Genomic DNA, 20,704 nt, shown 5'->3' with positions numbered 1-20,704 from the left:
TTGCAAAGTGGTTTTTACCAATGGATGATTTTCTGGGAACTTTTTGTAAATGGGATTCAGTGTACAGTTTGTCAAGCACATAGTTATGCATCTGTGTTCTTTTCAGCATAGTACATGATGTCCATTGCTGCATAAGGATATTGAAGTCCATTTTATTTTTCTCACAAATTGCCTTACTTTCTTCTCCTCCCTAGACAGTGGCAACATCTCTCTGGGTTCATACCATGGATGGCAGAGTAATTACAGTGGACAAACTGTTTTAGCCCAATTACAGAGTGGTTCTAGTTGCATTGGATAAGTCCCCATTCTTAACCCTCATCGAAGACTTAGGTTGTTGAGCCTCCATCTCCACTCCTTGGTGACATTTCTTATGAGAACCTTCTAGTTGAAGTGGAGTCCACCTCACTGCCAGTAATTTATAAGACTTCTGCCCTGGTAATGATTATAGACAATTGTGTCAGTTGCTGGCCAACCTGGTGATAGGCTTGAAGCTCTGCTATTTGAAGCTGCACTAGATGTTGCTATGGGGGAAGGTGAAGTTCTGTGTTTTCAGGCCTCTTAGGCATTCAGTCTGTTCCCCTACAATAACTCTTTTGGATCAGTGACTCTCTTTCAAGGGCATAGCAGTGATCTCTTAGCAGGATGGGCTGCTCCCAGGCATCTCCTGCAACTCCTAGTAAGTCTCAGTGGCCTGACTTCTGGGCTGCCCTGACTATGGTACTCTCCTCTAAACTAGACCCCAGTTCTATAACTGTTTTCTTGCTGGTCTTTGTAGAGCTCCCTTCTTCCCATCATGGTTACAGTTTGGTTTTTCATGCCTCTGCTTCACTGTAGCTTCTGAGGATCCATTCCCTCGGAACAGGATTCCTTTATGTTTATCCCACACATGTTTAAATTCCGTTACCGTTTTCTTTTCCACCACCTCCCGAGGGAGGGCATTGCAAGCATCCACTACTCTCTCCGTGAAAAAATACTTCCTGACATTTTTCTTGAGTCTGCCCCCCTTCAATCTTATTTCATGTCCTCTCATTCTACCGCCTTCGCATCTCCGGAAAAGGTTTGTTTGCGGATTAATACCTTTCAAATATTTGAACGTCTGTATCATATCACCCCTGTTTCTCCTTTCCTCCAGGGTATACATGTTCAGGTCAGCAAGTCTCTCCTCATATGTCTTGTAACGCAAATCCCATACCATTCTCGTAGCTTTTCTTTGAACCTGTATGATGTTCAGGTCTCAAGACTAGGTGTGCCTCTTTATCTCTTTCTCCTCGGGTGGCCCTGGCAGTTTCCTGTCTCTTGGCTGGAACATGAAGGGGGTGAACTAGGTCAGGTCAAACTATGGCTCCAGAGCAGAGCTTGACAAACCTCAGGCGCCAACTCACCATGTGGACTAAAAAGTCAGACCTGGCGCCTAAGGTTTTCAGCATGGCAAAAAACGTACCAGTTCAGCAAGGCCAACTTTTTCTTGCTGGCCACCAAGATGCTGCTTTTCTTGCTCGGGAGTGAAAACAGCATCTCATTGGCTGGCAAGACAACAGATCTTATTGGACAGAAAGACAAGCAGCCTATCCTTACCAAGTGAAAGCCTTTAGCGTGAGCAGTGCTGAGGAGAGTCTGAAGCCCACGTGCAGCGGGAGAGGAATGACTGGAGTACCAGTGGTGCCAGTGTCTGCAGCGGTGGGGGTTTTTTCAGTAGCAGAGGTAGGAGGGAGCAGTGGCAGTGTTAGTGCCTCAGTCCCACAGTCTTCTCTTCCTCCAGTTCTTCACAGCACCAACAAGCCACTTTCCCCTGCATTAGCAGCAGGAGATGCCTCAATAAAATTTCATCTCTTGCTGCTGCAGGACCAGTCTTGTGATACAATTTCTGAGATTTTGAAGCTCTTATCATAAGACTGGTCTTATCGCGAGATGATGTCTTATTAATGCGTCTCCTGCTGCTGACGGAGGGGAGCAGAGATGCCAAGGGTAGCCCATCCCAAAGCTAGACATTTGTGATTTCAGGCCAATGAATGAAGTTTTTTTTTTCCTTGGGTCCCAGCCATGTCTTATACCAGATCTGCTGCCCCTCACCCCACCCTCCCTCCCCCTTCCCTCCTCAAATTCAAGCAAAAACCTCTAGTACCTCAGCTCCGATAACAACATACAAGGGCCTGGACCAGAAGACCATTGCACATAAGGGTCCCAAATGCGGTGATACAGTATTAAGTTTCCAGTCCGTAAAACAGTTAGTTTAGACAGTAAGTGAATATAGTCCATCTTGAGTAAAATCTGTCAGAGGCCTGGCAGTTAGCAGCCATCTTCTCCTCCAAATTCAGTAGTAGATTAGGCAAGTTAAGTCCCCCTCTCTCCAGAAGCTGAGCTGGCTGTTGGTCATTGAGTTGCTGTCCTCCATGTTGTTCAGTGTGATCAATGTGCAACATGCAGGCTTCTGAACTGGGCAAGTCTGAAGTCACAGCACTTCTGATTAGCTGACTTGTTACTATGGCACATTTGTTCCATTTCTCTTTCAAGTCCCCATCTCTGATGGGGCCAAAATTTGGTGAGTTTGTGAGAGTTTCCTGTAAATCTAGTCACTGTCTTAATTCATTCATGTCTGTGGGCTCTGATAAATCTTGAGAAAAGTCAAACCCATAATTGCACAAAGAAAAAGATCAGCAAAAATATTCTCAAAAACTTGTGCAAAACCTCTGGAACTGGTTTGGGTGCCGTCTTATTTCTGCACCCAACTAGAGAAACGCCTCACAAATTTTTACAGTTTTTAAACAAAATCTCTGTTAGTTTGTTTTTGTTTTTTGTTACATTTGTACCCCGCACTTTCCCACTCATGGCATGCTCCATGCGGCTTACATATTGTATACAGGTGTTTATTTGTACCTGGGGCAATAGAGAGTTAAGTGACTTGCCCAGAGTCACAAGGAGCTGCCTGTGCCTGAAGTGGGAATCGAACTCAGTTCCCCAGGACCAGAGTCCACCACCCTAACCACTAGGCCACTCCTCCACTCTATGAAGTTCACAACAGTTAGCATGAAAAATTCCAAAATTGTATAAAATATACATTGGGTCTTTAAATTAGATTCTTGGTCAGTACTGCTTGTGCAGCTGAGTAATCTAGCACTGAATGAAAAGAGGACAGTGCAAACCAGAAAAATTTCAGCCACAGCATCAGCAGTTCAAGTGATATCTCCACTTTGGGGAAAAGACCAAAAGTTTAATTTCAAAATTTTTTTTCATGGTCCCTTTCCAATGGGCTGATGATCAGAAGCCCCACTCTGTTCCAAACAGTGCTCTAAAATTATCACAGGAACCGTGCGGGGCTTTAACGCCTCTATGATCAAAGCTAATAGCATGCAAATGTAAGCACTACTACTGCTACATATCATTTCTATAGCACTACTAGACGCACAATCCTCCCACAGAACTTGTTTGACAGGTCCAGAAGTTTCTCCCAGACCAGTCAAACCTAAGCCCCCCCCCCCCCCCCAACACAAGGCCTGGAGGTCCGGGCCCCCTCCCACCCCCAAAATGCAAAAACCCTGGTGGTCCAGTGCGATCGCTAGCTTCATCCCTTCTCCCACCTGTCAATATTAAATAAAATGCCCTGGTGGTCCAGTGGACCGCTATTCCCCCTCCCAACGCCCCCCCCTCCTGTGGCCTACCTTGTTGTAGTAGTTGGAGGGAGGGACTAGCACTCCCTCCCTCCTCATCGGGCGCCTTCTCAAAATAACGGTGCCCTGCCCGATTCATCCTGGAAAGCGTTGAGCGGGGCTTAACTTGGAGTAAGCCCTGCCCAGCGCATCCCAGCATGCACCGGACAGGGCAGAGCGCCGCCATTTTAAGGAGGCACCCAAAGTGAAGGGGAGGGAGTGAGCCCTCCTCCAGCTACTACAACAAGGTAGGCTGCTGGTGGGGGAGGGAGGGCATTGGGAAGGGGAATACAATCCACTGGACCAGTAGGGTATTTTAGTTCATGTTGGCAGGTGGGAGGAAGCTAGTGGGTGGGAGGGGGTGAAGCTGGCGGTCCATCTGGACCACCAGGGTTTTGCGTTTTGAGGATGGGGCGGCCTAGTGGGGGGGTGGGCTTAGGTTTGACAGGTCTGGGAGAAAATCCCAGACCTAGCAATCCTCTTCAGTGGGTCTCCCACATTCCTTTCTTGCTGGCAAACCCTAACACTAGCTCCGAGCTGGCATAGGGTTTGCAGTGAGAGCAGCTCCCTTTTTGGCACGCTGCCCTCTGATCTTAGGAAGGAATGCGGGAGACCCTCATTTGCATGCATTTGCATGCAATTAGTGATAAGAGCTGTTAAGCACATTGTTTCATATGCTGGCTAGTTCTGATAATTGGGCAGAAGCAAATGTGGGCGCTAGTAGGGTGCTAATGACATCTAGTGCCCATGTTTTCTTTTTGTCATCTGGCTGCAAGTGCACAGAAATAGAAGAAGGAGACATTCCAATCCTCACACATGTGCAAAGCCAGCAACAAAGAGGGAGGAGACAAAAGACGAGGCCAAAGCTAGATGAAATAAATGAGTCTTTATTGCTTCCAAAGTACTGCAGATGTATTGTTGAAAGACTCATCACTGCCATGTTTTGGTTAGCATGCCTTTGTCAGGAGCCTCTCCGGTAGTTCAGCTTCTGAGTGGGGTTTCTCTGTTTGTCCCTTCAGATATGAGGGTCAATCTGATGCTCCACTCTGATGTAGATGCGAGTTGGTGAATGCAATACCAAAGTAGCGAAATAAATGTTGTGAATACATTTGCAGTACTTTGGAAGCAGTAAAGACTCATTTATTTCATCTAGCTTTTGCTTCTTCATCGTTTTTCTCCTCACTCTGTTGCTGGCCCTATTCAAGTGCAGCAGACATCTCAAATTGGTGGGGCTGAGGTATACTCCAGAGGCTTGTGTACAATTTAGTGGTGTCTGTGGCCAAAATGTTTTGTGGCGCTATATTCCCCAGTATTTATTTTCCTTTCAGAACAGATAAGTTGTTAAAACCCTGATTGAGTTCTGTTTCCTGTCTCTTTAAGGTATCAGGACTCAGCAGCTCCACTGCTCCCAGATTTCAGGTCCTTTTCCCATAAGGACAATCTTTTGCTAACAGTTTTGCTCTGTTGCTTTCTCCTTTAGAGGATCAAGATCAGTTTTCCCCATTGACCAATCTCTCCTCTGATTAATTCAGTCTTTCTTGGGAGTGGGCCTCTCTCCTTCCAGTATGGTCTAGGGGACAACTGTGGATCAGCCTGGCTACCCCTTTGCTGGTTGCTGCTTTTTAGCCCCTTGAGTAGGAAGCCAAGGTTCCCATGGGCTCCAGAGTGTGGTACTCACTCAGTACCACTTTATATCTCCTCCTTACTGGACCCCCTCTTGGAGAGAAGAGCCCAGGCTTCTCCCTTGAACCCAGAGTTCCATACTTACTCCACATGTTTAAGCTTCAATGTTATTGGGCAACTTTCTGGAGTAGGGGCCTAAAATGTTCTTCCCACAACTGCATCGGAAAGCATATTGTGGCAGTCTACTACATATTTTTACCTCAGAATTAGAGAAAAACCTTTAGATATCCATAGGTAAAAAAAAAAAAAAGTTAACAATATATAACATTGCAGTAGGTAACACTTTTTTACATTCTGGTTCGAGCTATGTAGCAAGTTTCTAAATAATTCTTAATGAGTGCAGTTTCCCTTTGTGGATAAGTTGCTGGATATTTTGCCAGCAAGTTCTGTGCTGATCTCACAACTTGACTGGTCATGAAGATTTGATATTGATAAGGCCTCTCATAGTTTGACTTTTTGTGTGCGTTTGTCTTGTTTTGTTTGTTGTGTTAATAAGTTCATACAATCTGGCCAGCTGCGCTAATATTGTTCTAGAGTTCTGAATCTCCCTGGAGCCTGCTGTTTACTTCCCAAGCCTTTACAAAGTAGTAATCACCTTTTGTGAGCTGAATGATAATGTAAAGTGAGGTAGACAGTTTCCTACTTCTTATACAGTGGTGGAAATAAGTATTTGATCCCTTGCTGATTTTGTAAGTTTGCCCACTGACAAAGACATGAGCAGCCCATAATTGAAGGGTAGGTTATTGGTAACAGTGAGAGATAGCACATCACAAATTAAATCCGGAAAATCACATTGTGGAAAGTATATGAATTTATTTGCATTCTGCAGAGGGAAATAAGTATTTGATCCCCCACCAACCAGTAAGAGATCTGGCCCCTACAGACCAGGTAGATGCTCCAAATCAACTCGTTACCTGCATGACAGACAGCTGTCGGCAATGGTCACCTGTATGAAAGACACCTGTCCACAGACTCAGTGAATCAGTCAGACTCTAACCTCTACAAAATGGCCAAGAGCAAGGAGCTGTCTAAGGATGTCAGGGACAAGATCATACACCTGCACAAGGCTGGAATGGGCTACAAAACCATCAGTAAGACGCTGGGCGAGAAGGAGACAACTGTTGGTGCCATAGTAAGAAAATGGAAGAAGTACAAAATGACTGTCAATCGACAAAGATCTGGGGCTCCACGCAAAATCTCACCTCGTGGGGTATCCTTGATCATGAGGAAGGTTAGAAATCAGCCTACAACTACAAGGGGGGAACTTGTCAATGATCTCAAGGCAGCTGGGACCACTGTCACCACGAAAACCATTGGTAACACATTACGACATAACGGATTGCAATCCTGCAGTGCCCGCAAGGTCCCCCTGCTCCGGAAGGCACATGTGACGGCCCGTCTGAAGTTTGCCAGTGAACACCTGGATGATGCCGAGAGTGATTGGGAGAAGGTGCTGTGGTCAGATGAGACAAAAATTGAGCTCTTTGGCATGAACTCAACTCGCCGTGTTTGGAGGAAGAGAAATGCTGCCTATGACCCAAAGAACACCGTCCCCACTGTCAAGCATGGAGGTGGAAATGTTATGTTTTGGGGGTGTTTCTCTGCTAAGGGCACAGGACTACTTCACCGCATCAATGGGAGAATGGATGGGGCCATGTACCGTACAATTCTGAGTGACAACCTCCTTCCCTCCGCCAGGGCCTTAAAAATGGGTCGTGGCTGGGTCTTCCAGCACGACAATGACCCAAAACATACAGCCAAGGCAACAAAGGAGTGGCTCAGGAAGAAGCACATTAGGGTCATGGAGTGGCCTAGCCAGTCACCAGACCTTAATCCCATTGAAAACTTATGGAGGGAGCTGAAGCTGCGAGTTGCCAAGCGACAGCCCAGAACTCTTAATGATTTAGAGATGATCTGCAAAGAGGAGTGGACCAAAATTCCTCCTGACATGTGTGCAAACCTCATCATCAACTACAGAAGACGTCTGACCGCTGTGCTTGCCAACAAGGGTTTTGCCACCAAGTATTAGGTCTTGTTTGCCAGAGGGATCAAATACTTATTTCCCTCTGCAGAATGCAAATAAATTCATATACTTTCCACAATGTGATTTTCCGGATTTAATTTGTGATGTGCTATCTCTCACTGTTACCAATAACCTACCCTTCAATTATGGGCTGCTCATGTCTTTGTCAGTGGGCAAACTTACAAAATCAGCAAGGGATCAAATACTTATTTCCCCCACTGTATATTTTCTTTTTTTACCTGGTGGTTTCCTCCTGTTTTTCTCTACTTCCAGTTCAGTTGGAACTAGGGCTGGGATCTGACACCATGATCCTTCATTTGCAACTACTTTTGGATTTATCCGCTATTATATATCCATCCTCCTCATTTCTAACATATTTAGTCTGGTCAGTGCAGTAACAGTCCTGAGCCAGGAGCCATGGACCAAGTTTCCTTTTGCAGCCAACATTCATGGGTCCTGCATCTGACCAGTAGGTGTCACCCGTAACTAAAAACCACCACTTCCACCGCAATAGGCAGTGAATGTTGCCATTGTATTATGCTTGGCTCTAGTCGACTTGAGGAATAGAAGGCCTGACTTCAGGGTGAAACTGAGGACTTTCTGCATACACAGCACTGCTAGTGGATGGCCAGGTCAGCCCAGTGTCCTACTTTTTATAGTTGCAAGGGAAATTATTCAAGAAATGTTGAGCTGGAAGGGTAACAAAATTACACACCTACTGCAGGCTTATATGTTATTTTTGCTGACTGAACGACCCATTTATCAAGATGTATAGGTGACCCACTAAACAAAGTTTGAGTAATCTTTGCAGAAACTGTAAAATGCCCATGTTTGTTTTTACAGCATTTGCAATGTTTTTGGTAGTATACTTTTAAGGTATTATATCATTTTTGTTGTTTTCACAAGAAAATGTTTCTATATAGTGGCCAGAGGGAGCAAGTTATTTCTACCAATTGGTTTCCACCTCATTCCTTCATAGGCCTAGTTTGAGGAGGCATAGGGGGAGCAGCAGCACCCCCCCCCCCCCCACCCTCTGAAATATTGCAGATGTAAATGCTAAATTGGTTTCCCTCCTCCCACTGCCAATATGACTTCCTTACCCTTTGTCCTCCCAATTAAGCAGGCAAACTACACCAGTGCTTATGGTCTCAAAACTTGCAGATTTCTAACCAGCAGAAGAAAAGAGATATTAATGCCCCTATGCAAGTCATTGATGAGGACCCACTTGGAGTACTGTGTTAGGTTTTTGAGGCTGGTTCAGATATAAAAAGACTTGAAGTGGTTCAGAGAAAAGTGACATAAATGATATGGGATTTTACACCAAAAGGCATTTGAGAAGAGACTTGAAGATTTGAATATGTCTATCCTAAAGGAAAGAAAGGATAAGGGAGATATGATACAAATGTTTAAATACTTGAAAGGTATTAATATACAAACATATCTTTTCCAAAGACAGGGAAGTGGTAGAACTAGAGGACATGAATTGTGGTTACAGGGCAGGAAGCACGTTTCACAGAGAGGAAGGTGGATGCCTAGAATGCCCTCCTAGGAGAGGTGATGGAGACAAAAACTGTGACGGAATTCAAAAATAGGTGAGGTAAACACAAACCAGCTGGTGTTCAGCACGCGGCGGTTAATGTTTTTTAAAATGCTAACCATTGCCAGCTAGATTAGCCCCCCTGTATTCAGTGCTGGGCCATGTCCGGGCATCGGCACTGAATATTGCTAGTTTATTTCTGTAGGGCTAACAGTTGGAGCCTATAGATCCTGGCTGATATTTAGCCGGGGCCCACATATAAAGTTATGTGGCGGATCTGCATAACTATTTTTATTTTTTTACATAAGCCCCACCCCCTGATCCCTTCCTGGTCTCCAAAATAACCCCCCCACACACGCACCCTGAGTCCTTAAGTCCCTCCCCACTCCCACCCCCAAAATTGAGTCCCCCAGCCCCAACCCCCTTGAGCTCTAGGTAGGGCCCCTGGGCCTACCTGATGTCCTTGGTGGTCCATTGGGGTCATTGGGGGCAGGAGCAAAGTCCCCTCACTCCTGTGCCTTATCGCTGGCCCCTGCAAATGGCTGCCACAACCTCTCACAGCAGCTCTCAGTACTTTGTGTAGTACCATGTGCTGCTGTGAGAGGTTGTGGCAGCCATCTTCTAAGGGAAACCACAAAGGCAGTAGCAAATGCCCTTTGCTGCTTCTCCCAATGATTCCTGAGAACCATCAGGGATAACAGGTAGTCCCAGAGAGCCTACCTAGAGCTGGGGGGGAGGGGAGAGGAGGGCCTTTTATTCTTATGGGTTGGGGGGGGGGGGGGAGGGATGAGGGCTATTTTGGAGGCCGGAAAGGGGATTGGGAGGGGCTTTCAAGTTCGAAAATAGTTATGCAGGTCCCGGCCAATATTCAGTGCCGGGCCTGCATAGCAAAGCGGGTTAATTTAAGGCAGCTTTTGAGTTGTCCTAAATTAACCCGCTTAGCTATGCAGGTCCTGGCACTGAATATTGCTAGTAACCACATAACCCCCGGTTCCTCCCTTACACCACCCTAGTGCTGTCCCTGACATGCCCACTTTTTTGTTGGGTGATCTGTGGTGATATTCAGTGGCACTGTCTGGTTAAGTGCTGCTGAATATCACCACTTAATGGTGGTAAGTGATTTAGTTGAGCAGGAGAGGCTCCTGCCTGCTGAAATCACTTTGAATATCAATCAGTATGGATTCTTATGTGGAAAGAGAATGGACTCAAAACAAAACTTAGCTGTGCTTAGACGGCAGTTCAAGTAGTTGGGAAGTAAAGCCAGTGTGGAGCAGACTTCTACGGTCTGTGTTCCAAATATGGTAAAACAGAGTAGACTTCTACAGTCTGTGTCACAATTATGGAAAGACAGATATGAATGGACTGGAGGAGTGGGCTTCAAAGGCAGCTCCAGCAGTTGGGAAGTAAGGCCAGTGCTGAGCAGACTTCTATGGGAAAGATCTTCACTGGTAAGAATTTGCTACAAAATTGCTTTTAAACTTGGGGAAAGGTAGACTTAGAATTAAATAGATAACCTCGGAGACTTTATTTTAAGTTACTCTTCTCACTTAGCAAAGGAGTTTAAGGAATACTTTTTTTTTTAGCATATAAAGTCTCTTTTACAGTTCCATAGGCTAGCATTTAAGGGAGCTATTAAGTTACTGTACTATCAGTATAAAGCACAGCTAATAGGCACAGGAAGCCATTTGAAAGACATCTCTATCAATACAAACAGAAAGAAAGGTAGGATCATACTTGTAAATATCTAGTTAAAATTATTTGCTAGAAAAAGTAACCTTTATAGAGAACCTTTGCAAGAGTTTCCTTTTAGGCAGCAAGATAAGTACTGTGTTCAGTTATCTGTCAATCAAATCACAGAGCTTGATTAAAGAAAAAAATGGAGAGGATCCTATTGGCACACTGATTGCAGCGTGAATCATCAAGGAAGCACGAACACATAAGTAAGTCTGAACTGAGTTCCCCTCAGTCCAAAAGAGGTACTCTGAGGGGACTTCCAGAGAGGGGGAGAGCTTCACTGGTAAGAATTTGTTGGGAAATTGTTTTTAAACTTGGGGAAAGTAGACTTAGAATTAAATAGTAACCTGAGGGACTAAGTTTATCTGCTCACTTAGCAAAGGAGTTTAAGGAATACTTTTTCTTAGCATATAAAGTTTCTGTTACAGTTTCATAGGCTAGCATTTAAGGGGGCTATAATGCACAGCTAATAAGCACAGGAAACTACAGTTTTTACTTTAATTCCTTCCTACCCCCCACCCTTCCTGCCCACCCCCTGGCATGATCTCTGATTCATAGGCCCTTGAACCAATTAGGAGACTACAAGTGTACTTAGGGCATCCCTGTCAGCCAGTAATTAGCTTTTAGAAATACAGTTACTTAGATCCATAGAGGGGAGCCTACTAATAGCATTAAAAAATTAATAATAATAAAAGCTAAATATTAGTATAGCCTAGCTTATAACTAGCAATCTTAGGGGACTTTAGTTTACATATTCCCACTCCATTAGCAACTTAAGAAATCACCAGTAATAAGATGCAGGCAGCAATCTAGCAGCAAGATGGGAGCTATCCAGTCTTTTGCACTGAGTGTCACATGTTTGAATATCTCCCAGTTGGTGAGAAGTCTTATGTGTGTACTCATTGGAAAGAGCTCCTAGCACTCAGGGAATGGGTCCAATCTCTGGAGACTAGAATAGCAGACTTGGAGGAGCTGAGGCAGACAGAGGTTTATGGAGGAGGCCTACAGGGACATAGTAGAGAAGTCCCACCTCCAGTCTGGCAACCTCTGCTGCCATTTATAAATGACCTAGAGATGGGAGTAACTAGTGAGGTAATTAAATTTGCTGACGACACAAAGTTATTCAAAGTTGTTAAATCGCAAGAGGATTGTGAAAATTGCAAGAGGACCTTACGAGACTGGGAGACTGGGCGTCTAAATGGCAGATGGCATTTATTGTGCGCAAGTGCAAAGTGATGCATGTGGGAAAGAGGAACCCGAATTATAGCTACGTCATGCAAGGTTCCACGTTAGGAGTCACGGACCAAGAAAGGGATCTAGGTGTCGTCGTCGTCGATACGTTGAAACCTTCTGCTCAGTGTGCTGCTGCAGCAGCTAAGAAAGCAAATAGAGTGTTAGGTATTATTAGGAAAGGAATGTAAAACAAAAATGAGGACATTATAATGCCATTGTATCACTCGATGGTGTGACCGCACCTCGAATATTGTGTTCAATTCTGGTTGCCGCATCTCAAAAAAAGATATAGTGGAATTAGAAAAGGTGCGGAGAAGGGTGACAAAAATGATAAAAGGGGATGGGATGACTTCCCTATGAGGAAAGGCTAAAGCGGCTAGGTCTCTTCAGCTTCGAGAAAAGACGGCTGAGGGAAGATATGATAGAGGTCTATAAAATAATGAGTGGAGTGGGAAGGGTAGACATGAAGCGTCTGTTTACTCTTACCAAAAATACTAGGACTAGGGACCATGTGATGAAGCTACAAAGTAGTACATTTGAAATGAATCGGAAAAACTTTGTCTTCACTCAATGTGTAATTAAACTCTGGAATTTGTTGCAAGACAATGTAAAGGTGGTTAGCTTAGTGGGGTTTAAAAAAGGTTTGGACGGCTTCCTAAAGGAAAAGTCCATAGACCATTATTAAAATGGACTTGGGGAAACTCCACTTCTTATTTCTCCAGTCGGTTCAAAACTCTGCTGCCCGTCTCATCTTCCGCCAGGGTCGCTTTACTCATACTACCCCTCTCCTCAAGACCCTTCACTGGCTCCCTATCCGTTTTCGCATCCTGTTCAAACTTCTTCTACTAACCTATAAATGTATTCACTCTGCTGCTCCCCAGTATCTCTCCACACTCGTCCTTCCCTACACCCCTTCCCGTGCACTCCGCTCCATGGATAAATCCTACTTATCTGTTCCCTTCTCCACTACTGCCAACTCCAGACTTCGCGCCTTCTGTCTCGCTGCACCCTACGCCTGGAATAAACTTCCTGAGCCCCTACGTCTTGCCCCATCCTTGGCCACCTTTAAATCTAGACTGAAAACCCACCTCTTTAACATTGCTTTTGACTCGTAACCACTTGTAACCACTCGCCTCCACCTACCCTCCTCTCTTCCTTCCCGTTCACATTAATTGATTTGATTTGCTTACTTTATTTATTTTTTGTCTATTAGATTGTAAGCTCTTTGAGCAGGGACTATCTTTCTTCTATGTTTGTACAGCGCTGCGTATGCCTTGTAGCGCTATAGAAATGCTAAATAGTAGTAGTAGTAGTAGTAGTAGATAAGCAGCATAAAATGTTTTGTATTTTTTTGGAATCTTGCCAGGTATTTGTGACCTGGATTGGCCACTGTTGGAAACAGGATGCTGGGCTTGATGGACCTTTGGTCTGTCCCAATATGACAATACTTATGTACTTATGTAGAATACTGACCATTTAACCTTCTCTCTGTTTTCTATCTTTTATCCAGTTTTTAATCCACAATAGGACATTACTTCTTATTCCATGACTTTCTAATCTCCTCAGGCGTCTTTCATGAGGTATTTTGTCAAATGCCTTTTGAAAATCCAGATACACAATACTGACTGGCTCAACTTTATCCACATGTTTATTCATCCCTTCAAAGACATGTAGTGGATTAGAGAGGCGAGATTTCCCTTGACTAAATCCATGTTGGCAATAGAGCTCATTTTAAAAGCACTTAGGTTTACAAAGTTCCATAGGTTACTATGGAACTTTGTAAGTCCAAGTGCTTTGAAAATATGCCTCTTTATTTTTCTTACATTTGTACCCCGCGCTTTCCCTCTCATAGCAGGTTTAATGCAACTTACATATTATATACAGGTACTTATTTGTACCTGGGGCAATGGAGGGTTAAGTGACTTGCCCAGAGTCACAAGGAGCTGCCTGTGGCTGCAGTGAGAATCGAACCCAGTTCCCCAGGACCAAAGTCCACCACTCTAACCACTAGGCCACTCCTCCTCTTTGCCTCATTAATCCATGTTTATGTATACACTCTATAATTTTGTTCTTTATAATGGACCCTACCATTTTGCCCAGCACCGATGTCTGGCTCACCAGTGTATACTTTTTCTGATCACCTCTGGAACCCTTTTTAAAAACTGGCATTACATTTGCCATCCTCCAATTTGGTGCCATGCTTGATTTTAAAGATGAATTACTAATTACTAACAATAGATCTGCAAGTTCATTTTTCAATTCTGCCAGTACTCTGGGATGTATACCATCTGGTCCAGGTGATGTGCTACTCTTCAGCTTGTCAAAATGCCCCATTACATCTTCCAGGTTTACAGTTTCTCTGTATCTCTCTTCACCTTCCTTGGTAAAAACCAAAGCAAAGATTCTCCGCTATGGTCTTGTCTTCTCTGAGTGCCCCTTTTACCCCTCGGTCATCTAGGGTCCAACTGATTCTTTTACCGGCTTCTTGCTTCTAATATACCTAAAAAAGTTTTTACTATATGTTTTTACTTCCAATCTTTTCAAAGTCTTTCTTTGCCTTCCTTATCAGCGCTTTGCATTTGACTTGCCATTCCTTATATTGTTTCCTATTATTTTCTGTCAGATTCTTCTGGGAGCTGAAAAGAGGGGATAGAGAGAGAGAGATGACAGATCCTGGATGGAAGGGAGAGGGAGGGCAGATGGTGGATGGAAGGGGTAAAGAGAGAGAGAGGGTAAACCCTGGATGGAAGTGACAGAAAGAGAGCAGACAGTGGTTGGAAGGTGGAGAGAGGGCAGATGGAGGTGGGCAGAGAGAGGGCAGACACTGAATGACAGGGAGAGAGTGAAGAGAAGATGAGGAAAGTAGAAACCAGAGACAACAAATTGTAAATAAATAATTTTCTTTCTTTTTTTTGCTTTAGGATGAAGTAGTTTTGTAGCTGTGTTAAATGTTTATAAACAGAAAATGGAAATAAGGTAATATTTTTATTGGACTAATTCTAATACATTTTGACTAACTTTCGAGAACAAAACTCCCTTCCTTCGGGTCAGGATAGGATACTGTAACAGCAGTGTACTGTATTGACCTGAGGAAGGAGGTTTTGGCCTCTGAAAGCTAAATGTATTAGTCCAATAAAATGGTATTATCTTATTTTCTATATTTGTTTTATTTCTGTTTGTTAATTTGTAAATTGATGATTGGTATTTGTTAGTTTGTTTTTCAAATTTACATCTGCTATCTTTATATTTTGCACAGTACTAGAGGACATTTTCTATTTCTTTGGTGTTGCATTATATGCAGAATCTGGCTTCTTGGGGGTTGAGTTAATTTTTGTCTATTTCTATTTTTAGTTTGTGGTTACTTATTCTATAGTGGATTAGGGTGTGTCTGTGAAAAAGACATGGCTTTCTGTTGGCATTGACTGTGCAGGATTGACGGTCTGTACTATTCTGGCTGGTTTCGTTTTACAATAGGTGATTTGATATTCTAGTGCTCACTGCAGTGTTTAAGATGCTTCCTTTTCCTAGGTACACCCTTGTGTGACTCGTAGAAATTACTGCGTATGGTATGGTAGAATTGCTCTGTAGGTCCTGAGTGTTTTTTATTCTCAGCATGCCTAGTACTGGATTTTGGAAGGTGTTAAAAAGAATGTCCAGCTCCGGTTGTCAAATACCCTAGGTACACCACTGTGCACTCAAATTTTGTCGTAGTCACATTGCTTTCACTTTTTTGTGTATCACAATGTATGTAGCACACTTATACTCACTACCATATTTTGTGTCGCATATATATTTTGTTTATATCTTTTGTTGTAGATATCACACTGTGTCTTTTCATATGTGCATCTGTTTCCGGTGGTTCCTTCATCCACACTCAACTGAATTTCAATTTTTTATTTTTTAATTTATTATTTTAATATCTTTGTTTTATTTTATTATTTATATTTGTTCACTATTTTTGATGTAGACCCTTGATGCAGACAAGGCCCATGTCGGGTCATTGATGTACAAGATTGACTCTACTCTGTAGAGTAAAAGGACTTGTTCTGTTTTTGAAGGTTCTTGGTACTTTTTGTGCTTTGAACCCTCTCTTTGCTGTTTTGTGTGGTAGAAACATATGTCTGTTCACCAAGAATTGCTACCAGCTTCAGTTTCATCTCCACTTTAAAGTGTCCCAACTCATCACTGTTCTGTTTGGCTGTAGGCCAATCATCAGTTCAACAAAAACAAGCAACTCCTGTTCTTATAAGTTATAAATCACCTAAGTGGATGAACACTAACTCCCACGTAAATATAACAGCACAGAGAGAGTGGGAAGTGGACCAATGACTCTTATAAGTTATATTCATCGAATACCAAAATTTAAGATGAGATTATACACTTTTTGCATGACAAGGTTTGCAATAGCAAAATTCTATTCCCAGTTTTGCTATTTCATTTAGTTTACTGAGAAATTGTCAATTATATCTCCCTTCTGCTTTTACTTTTTACTTCTAACTGCAAGCATCAGATGTTAACTGAGCAAAGTAGTAAAAATATGCAAAATTATTACTTCAGTAAAAGTAACAAATGTTATCCTGTACTTCTTTACATGTAAAAGTAACAAAACTTTTACTTAAGTACAGGAACTAGTTAAATTTACTTAGTTATTATACAACTCTGACAGTGAATATGCATGAGATAGATTTGCATGCCCTACCTCCATTGTATGCAGATTTATCTCATGCCTATTCATTGTGAGTTTTCTGAAAACCCAGCAGGCTAGGTGTGTCCCGAAGCTGAGTAGAGAACCCTTGCCCTAGAGCAGCCATTCCCAACCCAGTCCTCGGGGTACACTTAATCCCATCTGGTTTTCAGGATATCCTCAATGAATATGCATGAGATAGATTTGCAGGCACTGCCTCAACTGCATGCAAGTCTAACTCGTGCATATTCATTGTGGATATCCTGAAAACCCAGTGGAATTAGATGTGCCCCGAGGACTGAGTTGGGAACGGCTGCCCTAAAGAGAGAAAGTATGTTCTTAAGAATGAAATCAATCAATAGGAGGGGGTGAATGTAAAATGTGTGCTTTAAATGTGAGATCTCTGGTTAAGAAATGGCATTTGATCCAGGATTTGTTACTGGCTGAATAATTATCGCACCGAGGATATGTCTCCAAGTGCTGCCCGGGAGGGAAAGGTTAGGACAGCTGTTGTAGTTGGTGATTTGATCATTAGGCATATAGATAGCTGGGTGGCTGGTGGACGTGAGGATCGCCTGGTGACTTGCCTGCCTGGTGCGAAGGTGGCGGACCTCACATGTCACCTAGATAGGATTTTAGACGTAGGAAAATGTGGGAGAGAGGTTCTGGAAGCCAAATTTAGGCTCTTAGGTAGAAAGCTCAAATCCAGATCCTCTAGGGTAGCATTTTCTGAAATGCTACCCATTCCACGCGCAGGGCCCAAGAGACAGGCAGAGCTCCGGAGTCTCAATGCGTGGATGAGACGATGGTGCAGGAAGGAGGGTTTTAGATTCTTTAGGAACTGGGCAACATTCTGGGGAAGGGGGAGCCTATTCCGAAAGGATGGGCTCCACCTTAACCAGGTGGGACCAGGCTGCTGGCATCAGCATTTAAAAAGGAGATAGAGCAGCTTTTAAACTAGAAATGGGGGGAAGGCCGACACTCACTCAAAAGCGCATGGTTCGGGATAAGGTATCTTTTAAAGTTATCACCAAAACATGGAAGATAGGGTATCCTGATAGTGAGATTGCAAAAGAGACCATAGTTGATCAGATGTCCTTAAATAAAAATAAAAATCAGACAAAAGATTGCAAATTAATACTGTCAAGTACTGAGCATGATGTAAATAGGAACAACAAACATAGTTTGAAATGTCTATATGCGAATGCCAGGAGCCTAAGAAATAAGATGGGAGCCCATGTTACACTGAGTGTCAATAGAAGAAGTATATATAACGGGAGTAATTTTATAAGAGGATGCCCGTGTCAGAGTAACAAAAAGGTACCTATTAAAACCTTATTTTATAAAGGCAACACTGGTGCCTATATAAGGCTACCAAAGCCAACCATTTTAGCATATAAATAGTGACAAACACATTTACACCTGCTTTGAAGCAAGTTTAAATATGTATATGTATTCTGCACATAATTGCATATTTTATAAAATACAGGCATACATCGGGCATGTGTCATTGGGAATGCCTGCACTTGAAAGAACCTTTATAAAATTACCCCATGTGTGTGCCCATATGTTTTATAAAATACTCAAGTATGGTGTGCATATAAGTATCCAAGATCTTTTCAGCATTAGTAATTAAATGAACGTATACCCATGCAGTTTTGGAGGATTCCTTTTCCATGTATAATAGCAGGCTTTACTCAAGTTAAAACCTTTTAAATGGCTGTATGAGCGGTGCCAGCTGCACAAGGTGCAAATATGGAAGGACACAAAATTTGCTCCTAGCGTACATCTCATTGGTGGTAGGAAAGCAGGCAAGGTGAGTTGCACAGGGAACAGTTATATCTTGGTACATTTCTGGCTCCTTCCATTTGTGAAGCAATGCAGAACTTAGACCTTTCCAGATTTGTAACATGGATATACTACCCGAAAGATATCTTTTGGCCTTTAATCTGTCTCACACTTTGGGATGGACTGCTTTCGACATCTCTGGGATCCTTGTTTGTGAAAAAGTTAAGGGAAAACTAGAGATCATGTTGGGTCAATATTGCAAAAGGAATTAAATTAGGCAGACTAAATGTACTTTGTGGTCCTTAAATGCCATCATTTTCTGTGTTTATATTGTAGGGTTATCGGCAGAAAGACTCCTATATTGCCAGCCAGGGACCACTTCATCATACAATAGAAGATTTCTGGAGAATGATTTGGGAATGGAAATCCTGTTCTATAGTTATGCTTACAGAGCTGGAAGAAAGAGGCCAGGTAAATCCACACAAAATGTGGACAAATCTATGTATTGGAGCCAAAAGAAACAAACCCTTTAACAAGCCAGTGTAGGCTTGACAATGGCACCATATCTTACATAAATTCCTAAAAATCTAGATTCCTAAGTCCATCCTGAAACAGTCTTCCAATGGGGCAACTTTTATTATTTTGAGTCGTATGTTATACAAAAAACATTTTGCTTTACTAGTGGTTTAAACTTCAGCAGGAAATGCAAGCAGGTATTGGTGAAGGTTTATTGAAATAATATTGCATAGTTGCAGGGAAAGTTATCCATTAGATGAAAGCCTAGAGGAGATCAAAATGTCTAAAATAAAGTTTGGCAGTGAAACAACAGAGGCTCTATAGATCCACAGATAGGCCAATGGAATAAAAAAAGAGCAGATCCCAGAGAATGGTTCTCACGTACACAATTCCTTTTTTTAATACAAGCACCTGATGTGGTCCACGTTTTGCCCACAAACGAGCTACTTCAGAAGTAAAAACTAAAAACATAATATATACGTTAATAAGAACACTCCCAAAACATGAATACAAATCATGTTCAAATCAAATTATAAATCAAAGAAATAATAAAATTACATGCATATTGTGGGGAACCTTCTGATGTGGTGTGCACAAGCAGTATACAACAACAATTAGGCTACTCCTCCACTCCACCATTGTGAGGACACTGGTTATTTCTGGGTTTCTGCCAAATTTTATTTATTCTGATGCGTAAACAGAGGGGAAAGTTAGTTGCCTCTGCCCGGCAGCTGCAGATTGCGAGAGGCAGTGATTACCAGCTTCGTGACCTCGATAAATCGGAGCGTACCAGCTGGCCCAAGTGTGAAGAAGAACTCAAGCCTTGGGAGTGATGTTTCACTCAGCCCCGCAGGATCGGTACCTCCCCAACAACTGCGAGACCCTGCAGCTTCGGGACTGCGTCAAGCTACGGAAGCCATGTTGGTTGGTGTGTTCGAAGGCATACTGAGCCTGTAGGAAGAAAGATATCGCGGATGGAACAACTTCAGGAGACCTGGTACAGGTTTCCCTGCCTGGGTAGATAATAAGAGGTCAGCTGGACAGAAGGAGAATTCAGCTATCTCACCCCGGGTGAGGCCTCCAGAGGTAACTCTCAATGCAATTTGGACAGTTTTGGACTTCCTTTACATGGTATGTGCAGGAAAGAATTGCTAAGTGTGAAGAGGATTTGAAAGCTCAAGCAGAGAGGATTAGTTTTGGACTCTCAGATTCAAAAGTCTCAGGCAACTCAAGCAAGTTTAATTCAAGATAAAATGATATACAGGCGGATGTCAGGGATACCCAGGAAGGGCAAGTTTGGCATGGCTAATCCGAGCTGCCTTACCCCACCACAAAAACTGCTGTAAAATATTCTTAAACCATCTGTCATCCTTTACAAGTGAGCCAAAAAGGGACCATCTGAAGCGGATAGAGAAGCTTAGGCAAAGCCTCCATCTTAAATAAGGCACTACAGCCTAATAAAGATAAGAATAGATATTTCCAATGGTCATGTAATTTCTTTATATTATCCAACTAATTTAGAATGTTCAATTTATATAAATACTTCATGTCTGCACAAATATACTTAATGACCCCTGGGGACCATAATAATACTGTCAGTAATTGCCTTCTATCAAAAGATCCCTTACACAAGATTTCTGACTTATCATAGTTTATTTTTAAAGCAGAGGATGTTCCAAAATGATCTATGGTTTTCATCACCCCCTTCAGATCTTGGACAAGGTTGCCTAGAAAGAACAGCATGTGCTTTTATCATTTCGAATAAGAATGTCCAGAAAAGCGAAACTTCAAATTAGGATCCAAATTGTTGATCCAGTCATGAAAATCTAAAAGTTCCTTCTCTGTACCTCTCCATACAATAA

General features: G+C 42.8%; 1 protein-coding gene across 5 annotated transcripts in view; it reads left to right on the top strand.

The window, feature by feature from the left end:
* PTPRA (protein tyrosine phosphatase receptor type A) overlaps window positions 1–20,704 on the top strand; it is a 373,699-nt gene that overhangs the window by 332,877 nt on the left and 20,118 nt on the right. For all 5 annotated transcript variants that reach the window (XM_030191011.1, XM_030191010.1, XM_030191012.1 and 2 more), the window contains one exon: window positions 18,663–18,797. In XM_030191011.1, coding sequence (XP_030046871.1) covers window positions 18,663–18,797 — 135 coding nt within the window. The remainder of the gene's footprint in view (window positions 1–18,662; window positions 18,798–20,704) is intronic.

This window comes from Microcaecilia unicolor, chromosome 2 (assembly GCF_901765095.1).
Source record: "Microcaecilia unicolor chromosome 2, aMicUni1.1, whole genome shotgun sequence".
Classification (NCBI taxonomy): Eukaryota; Metazoa; Chordata; class Amphibia; order Gymnophiona; family Siphonopidae; genus Microcaecilia; species Microcaecilia unicolor.
This window is presented reverse-complemented; position numbering and strand designations above follow the sequence as displayed.